This window comes from Adiantum capillus-veneris, chromosome 11, assembly GCF_014529385.1.
Source record: "Adiantum capillus-veneris isolate H3 chromosome 11, ASM1452938v2, whole genome shotgun sequence".
NCBI classification, from domain to species: Eukaryota; Viridiplantae; Streptophyta; class Polypodiopsida; order Polypodiales; family Pteridaceae; genus Adiantum; species Adiantum capillus-veneris.
In genome coordinates, this window is record NC_140941.1 from 61,997,832 (window position 1) to 62,005,817 (window position 7,986).

At 42.1% G+C, this 7,986-nt stretch overlaps 1 protein-coding gene across 1 annotated transcript; it reads left to right on the forward strand.

Moving 5' to 3' along the window:
• The first annotated feature begins 3,023 nt into the window (after positions 1-3,023).
• LOC147447324 (non-specific lipid transfer protein GPI-anchored 13-like) lies at positions 3,024-5,224 on the forward strand. Its single transcript, XM_086524297.1, has 3 exons — positions 3,024-3,659; positions 4,734-4,805; positions 4,983-5,224. The coding sequence occupies exons 1-3, from the start codon at positions 3,269-3,271 to the stop codon at positions 5,120-5,122; spliced, it is 603 nt and encodes a 200-aa protein (XP_086380423.1). The 5' UTR covers positions 3,024-3,268; the 3' UTR covers positions 5,123-5,224.
• The last annotated feature ends 2,762 nt before the right edge of the window (positions 5,225-7,986 follow it).

Genomic DNA, 7,986 nt, shown 5'->3' on the forward strand with positions numbered 1-7,986 from the left:
CAAGTGAGCACTTAACCACGATGTATACCAGTGATAAATTAGTGTTAAAAGAAATTAACACATGTCCTTGGTACATGCCAGTGGTATATAAGCGTCAACTTGTTCAAATATTCTTACTGCTGATGTAAACCAATCTTTTCATTTAAAACTGCTATGTTATTTACTAACCAGTACATGTAAGCACTTAACCACGATGTATACCAGTGAGAAAAATGTGTTTAAAAAAATGAACACATGTCCTTGGTACGTTCCAGTGGTATATAAGTGTCAACCAGTTCAAATGTTCTGACTGCTGATGTAAACCAGTCTTTTCATTTAAAACCGGTATGTTATTTACCTAACCAGTACATGTGAGGACTTAATCACGATGTATACCAGTGAGAAATAAGTGTACAAAAAAATTTACTGGATATATAAACCGCTATTTTCCTTTCAAACAGATATGTTTTTTACCTATCTGGCATGACAAACAGTACATGTGAACACTTGATGAGTACATGTGAACACTTAACCACTATGTATACCAGTGAGAAATAGGTGTTAAAAGATTTTTATTGATTATGTAAACCAGTTTTTTACCTAACCAGTTTATACATATCATACACGTGTGAAAGTATGCGTCTGCAAACGTATGTTTCAACAAACATACGCGTATGATAAAAACTATGTTTCCATTTATATTCTCCTTCACATCCAATATTTATCTACTCTTAGTATAGGACCAAATACAGATTCCCCTTATTTCCATTTATAACTTCCTTCATATCCGATTTCATATCTACTCTTATCAACCCATTTATAGAGAATATAGGTCATGAATGCAAATATTAGAAAACAAAAATGGATATAGTGAAGCAAGTTATTACCTGAGATTGTTCAAGAAGATGCACAAGATGTTTGACATATGAATTTCCTTCAATACGCTTTCTGCACACATCCTTCTTATTGGGTGAAACACGAGTGTTAGACATCCAAAAAGAGAAGATCAACTCTTTCTCATCAGGTGTTATGAAGCCACGATCCATGGGCTATCGAGCACACAAAGAGATTGGCAAATTGCCATCACCTGCTGCCCTCAACCGATTCTTTGCAGCTATGAAGTTCCTCTTGTGCAAATTTAGCAACTTAGATGCAGCTGAAACATTCACTTTTGAGGTAGATGTACACTCAACATTCATAAGCATTGTGGTGATGAACCTTTTAAGAAAGAGCTCCTGTCCTCTCTTGGGTAATTTGATTCTATTGTGTTGCGTATGGCTTCAACGAAGGTTGTTTGTGCCCTGGGCATTTCAAGGTCTCCAAGAGAAGGATGATTGACAAACTTGCACAAAATATCTGAGCGTGATGCAACATCGAGGGCCTTTGTACGCCGATTGAAGAGCATAACAAGGTCATTGCAAAGTCTTTGACGCTTTGCATCATCAGCACCATTTTGATCATTATCTTTCTCACGTGATACCTGCTCAAGCTTGTTCTTAGCACGCTGCTCCCTCTTTCTCCTAGCATGATATTCCTTGACCGCATCAACAGCATACCTAGCACACAGTTCACAGTGAGGCTGAAAGCAGTCACATACAGTGTGAGATTCTTGCTCCATGTTAGAGAGGGAGAGATTGAGCGAGGTGATAGACCTACAAAGAGCAAGAGCAGTATATGACACCAATAGATGTGTAATAGCCCTACAAAGTAAAACAGCAATCTGTGCTCCTACACAAAGAGTTAGAGAGAGACAGGAAAACGAGAGAGCGGGAAGACAAAGAGCTGGCTGACGTGCATAGTTAAGAGCTACAGAGCCGTCTTCTATATTTTAAAAAGAGACGTGGAAATAGTAATGGTGTAAAGAGCTGGCTGACGTGCATAGTTAAGAGGTACATAGCCGTCTTCTATATTTAACAAAAAGCTGTGGAAATTCTATATTTAATTAAAAATCTGTTCAAAAGAATATATCGAATTGAACTAATAGAGATGGTTTTCTGTACTGGTTATAAAACCTCTGTCCGGAACAAGGTTTTTGGTCCACCTATTCATGCATCCACCCTTAGATATAGCCGACCAAGGTTTAACCAAGACATTGTTGTCCAAATAGAGAGAGTGAGATTACAAAGGGGGCATACTTTAGCCCAGGGTTATTCAAGTAACTTTCAACTAGATAACTGTGTGTGTGTGTGTGTGTGGGGGGGGGGGGGGGGGAATGGGGACTTTCCTCCCTATGCTACCGGAGGCGACATGAGTCCCATAGCCATTTACAAGAGCTATATATGTGACATAAGGACCTAAGTGGAACCAAAGGTGGAAAATCAATGTACTATTGATTCTGCTTTTGAATTTGTGATCTTTGTTCATTTTGTTGGCCGAAGCTGGTGTAGAATGACTATAAAATCCCCACTAATTTGTTGTGAAGTGGCAAAAAAAGGCAAGACAAATTGGCCTATAGTAAGAGAAGTCTGTCAAGCTCCATCACAATATCTTAATCCCGTTGAAATAGCTTGACTAAGAGTGCTATGTAGGTATATTCGAGAGCTTTTTTTTACAGTAAAGTAACATAAATTTTTTCATGATGTAGGACAGAAACCTTATTTTGTTTGAAAAATGTCCACCTCAATCTTGTGCTTGTTTGTACACACTCACTCTCTCTCTCTCTCTCTCTCTCTCTCTCTCTCTCTCTCTTTTCATGGGACAAATTTGGAACACTAGTATTGAAAAAGTATCCAAAGTTTCATGCTGTAGAACAAAAACTTTATTTTGTTTGAAAAATCTTCAGCTCATTGTTGTGTTTATTTGTACTCTCTCTCTCTCTCTCTCTCTAGCATATTTCCGGAACTCTCTCTCTCTCCAGAAGGGTACTCTCTCTCTCTCCAGAAGGGTAAAAGCGGGTACATGGTCTACGAGAAAGCGAAGAATTTCACCCTATAGCAAGCTGGAGCCTGCAAGCGGTCGAAAATTTGAAGGCAATGCACTGTACTGCGGGCTAGCTATAGGGACCAAGCAGAGCAATTAAAGGCGGTTGCTCGCGCTCTCGTACGCAGCAGTGCCTACGTCTCTCCGCTCGTGACAAGTCCAGCCTCCAGCAATCAAGTGATGAGTTACGTTGCTCAGCAATGAAGTGAGTTGCGCTCTCTCCCCTCTCTCTCTCTCTCTCTCTCTCTCTCACACACACACACACACACACACAGAGCTTCAGCTAGGTCGCCATAGCTAGCTTTTATGTAGAAGCTCGATCTAGCAGTCGTTCTGCCAAGGACTGAGGGAGTCTCTCTTGCACTTAGGTATGGCACTCTCTTGCTCTCACTCTAATACAGCCTTTGGCCATAGTCTAGTTGTAAGCTTGCTACTAGTCAGTTTTGTGGTACTAACTCAACCACTTCTTATAAGTAGTAGCAATAGTGCTAGTGCTAGTGCTCAACCTGATGACTCATGCATTTCTCCCTTGGAGAGTTTGTTCTCTTGCTTGCCCTATGCACAAGGCAAGCAAGTTGTGCCCACTGCAACATGTTGTACCAACATCGATAATGTCTTCCGAAGCCAAAAGAAATGCCTCTGCGAGCTTATCATCGCAAGCTCCAACGGTGCCTCGACGGGCCTCCCTGCCTTCAACCGAACCCTTGCCATTAAAATGCCTTCTGCATGTAATGTTCCTGCGGACCCATCTCTCTGTCCTGGTGAGTATACACAATCTCATTCTTTACCAGTTTTTTTAATAAATGGAAATCACATGTGCTCCCAATTAGCTACATACACAATGCTCTTTGCTTTGAATTCAACACTTGTGGACATTAAAGTCCTGATCAGAGTAAGGAGACAAAGTGTATGGAACATATTATTTTTGACTTCATTAAAGAATAGATCACAATGTGACCTATCTTTGCAATGAGTATGTAAATCTGAATTTAGCTTTATTTGCATAGTATCAAACTAAAGGTCTAGTTTTGGACCTCACATAGGCTAAATTAGAAACTTAATTACTCCTCTTTTTCAACATTTTGTGTGCATAATGAACTAGGAGGTCATTTGTGTAGCCCATGCACAAGCTTGTAACCAAGTTTTCACGAAGTCACAGCTCCTCTTACAGAAATCACTCTGTGTAGTTGCCACATCCATATCCTAGGGGTCCACCTTTCAAGAATACCTATAGCATGTGCGATCAAGAAATATTTACAAAACCCCTCTTCAAACACACTTCACCGTGACTTAAAAAACCCCTCTTTCTTCGTAAACTATAACTTCTTTTCATCAGCTTTCCATCTTTTAGACCCCTCTGGTAAGGCCAATATCGATTCCAATGCTTGAAATTATGTGAGGAACCACTTATTCACATTGGGCTGACCTATGCCCCAAGTGGTTCACTAGTATTGATAAAGATGCCAGCTATATGCACCAAATGCCCCCATATTATACAGGGTCATGCTTTGTAAAATGTCCTTATGGCAATGACCCCCCTTCCATATACCCACATGATATACAATTATCCTTAATGACACAAGAAGTTTTGGAAAAATTCTCACAATAATTCCCACATTGTGACTTACCTCAACATCATGAGCTTCTGTGAGGGAGGCACCTCATACCTAGCTAGGTACGATTGGGAGCAAGGGACCGCCGGCCCGGTGGGGGGGTCGGTGGTCCCCTGCCCTCAATCGTACCTAGCTAGGTATGTGGTGCCTCTCGAGCAGAAGATCTTGATGTTATGCATTGCATGTGCTATTGTTTAATTGATGTATAATGTGATGATGTAGGCCTACTTGGCATTCCTCCATCCTCTCCGGAAGCTAAAGACTTTCTCAACGCAGCACCTCCTACTGCAAATGGTAATTAAGAGTGCAAATTAATAAATCTTTAGGTACTAAATTCTTGAAGAAGCAAAAGTAGCCCTGTTGATTGAGTGAAACCAAATGTCTTTGATTATGAACTAGTCCAAATAGAGGAAAAATTTCTTTTTTTTATATAAAAAAAGCTAGCCTCTTACAATCTTATCTCTTTTGTAGAAACTACCCTTGCAAGCCCAAGTCACAACAACACCTCACCAGTAACTAGTATGAACTTGAAGAGCAGTTCTCCATCGATAATGGATGCTTTCGTTCCATTGAATATTTTCATGGGGATTTTCGTTATGGTTTTCTTGTAATAGCCTAATACAGACCCAAATGATAAAGAGGATTTTGGATGTTGTTTTTTTTTTGGTTAAGTGTGCTCGCCTGAATTTAGGATGGCGCTAAAATGGGATTGCATCAGTCACTTTTCTTTCAATCTTGTTTTGCAGAACTTAGTGAGTGGTATTGTATTAATAAAATCCAAAAAATTCACATGACTGACATTAGTGAGGCATTTTGATACAATCTTAATATTAGTGAGGCATTTTGAAAATAGTTTTTTGGATATTCAAAACTAGCTGCAAGCGCTAAGAAGCAACACATAAACATTTAGTTGAGGATAAATCTTTAGAATTCCATTCATCTAATGTAATGCTACCCCGAATCTCCCAAGATACCTTTCTTTGGTGTGTGTGTGTGGGGGGGGGGAGGAGATCAATGAATGGGAACTCCACGCATGGCTGTCAAGGCAATCTGTGTCGATGTAGATGGCTTGTCAAAACTAAATCCGGCCGGACATGGGACATGTCTGGGTTTAGTTCTAAGCCAGTCCAGGTTTATCATTTATAACACCATGTAAAATGGCAATCCTTTCACATGTATGCGGATGAGCGATGAGGTTAGCCCAAGCTTCAAAAGGCGTTGGGACATGAGGTCGTGGGCTCCAGCCGGGGCTCCTCACCTGTACCACCATTTTTTGGGGGGCCTATCCACCTGGGGATGCCTGCTAGCTCTCTGTCGTCGTTGATCCCCTTACCCGCCCCAACGTGCCCTTCCATGTCACTTAGTGCCGTGGCATGTCCACCAATTCCACCATCTTCGTTCCCCTCTATCATCCGGCTGCCTGGATTTCAAATCCCACCATGCCATCTTTCCCTCGGTCGATAGCTCTTTCCTTGGTGTTCATTCGCTAGCTCCCTAGTAGAACGACACCTGCCACCCATTTACATTCCTCTTCATGAGGGTTGGCTGTAGGAGATCGCGCAGCTGGTGCAGGAGATCTCTACGAGCGCGTACCTAGGTGCTGCCATGGCAAGATTACTCCTTCAACCAACTATGTCTGATATGTAAACAAATGCCTATTGAACGATCCACCCTTCGGCCATACATGTCTCTGGTTGAGACCGTAGCCGCACAAAATCTTTGAGAGTCTTTAAAAACCTCTCTAAGAAGAACATCCATCGTGCGTGCACTACTCCACATATAGCTATCTCCTCCACCACGTGAACCAAGAGGTGAATTTGACTAAGAAGGACCGATCGAGGAAATGCATCTTCAATGGTACACACAGTTTCTGTTGCAAGTGTTTGAGCAGCAGGGATAACATCTATTTCGATTTCCTTAGAGCTCACAAATTTGCAAGAAAACACACAAGGATACACTAAGTGCTAGTTGAAATTATTGTGTACATAAAAAAGGTGTAGTTGAGTGGAGTCTTGTGGTCTACCTTACTAGCTCTCCTAGTTTGAAAATAGCGTCCTTGACTTTCTTGTCCCGACATATACACATACTCACCGGCAGAATGAACTACAATGTTAATCGAGAAAAGGGAAAGTGAGTGATAGTCATACACACAAACCATAGATAGAATAGGGAGTATGAAGATTACCCAAAGTATCTTGTGCCAATCATGGGACTTCAACCCATACAATTGAATGCTTTCATCCTTCTTCACTTTTGTGAAAGCTCCCTTCAGCGACCTCATGTATCCTGTTGGTGTGCGAATAGAGACAATGGTACCCTTCACCTTGTCTAATTCTTCTTTGGCTAGCATCCATGGTGCTTTACGAAGCACAATCTCAATCTTTCCATTTGGTGCACGTTGTGGAGTAGCAGAGGCAGGGAGATGTTTTAAAAGCCTCAAATCCTCCCTCGCACTTAATCAGTCCTTTTTGCCAATAATGTGGTCCCATAGTGTTTGGGCTACATTCTTGAATATGTACATGGGATCCAAGAGGTGTTGTATTTTTAATTCCTTCCAATATGGAAGCCTTGAATATATGGAATACCTTGACATACCTTTTGGTGGAGGACACGGAGCCGGATTGTTGTTGTGGTGTTCTTCCCAAATGGTTGCCCAATCTGCTATCGTGAGCTTTAGAGGAGTCTTTCCATTTGTTGGAGCCTTGTGCTTGTTATGCCCATGGTTGTTTGGATAGATTACCTTGCACAAGGAATCGGGCCTCTCTGTCACCAACGATGGCCCGCAAGTAGGACATGCATTGTGCCCCGATGAGGACAACCCTGCATACATATCATATGGTTAGAGAGATGACTGAAGTAAAGGGAGAGAGGGAAAGAGAGATACAGGAAAGGGGGTTACTAGAAATCTCTCTAAGCCCAGGATAGCCGTGCATAGTCACATAAGTATTTCCCTCACTTGGGCCTCTCTCCCCCCCTTTGCAAGTGAGACATCGACAACAGGAATGCCTCTCCATAACTCCTCCAACTCCTCGATGAGGGGCTCGAGGTAAATGTCAATATTTGACACTTTTTACTTTTTTTGTTCCGAGAAAAAGATCCTTCTATTAGTTAATGAAAACTACCCATAGGGCTACAACCACCTCTGCAAGAGAGGACTACAACAAGCATGATGGGGAGACTCTCCCAATGAAAAAACAGCATATATACAATGAGGCTAAATCAAGAGATGGGAGGAGGGAAGAGCCACACAGGTAGGCAGTAGTGCCATTTGAGCACCCCCTAGACTATGGTGTAGAAAGGCCCAGGGCGCCAGAGTCGAAGGAAAGCCTCGCGGCGCTCCCGCATGCGGTCGGAGCTGCCCTGTAGTCCCTCAAGCTGTCCTCTGAGAGTATAGATCAGCTCTAGCCAAAAGTCACGAACAGTCTCTGCTGGTGGCACATGGCGAGCCTCAAAGATGCGGAAACAGCAGGCCCGC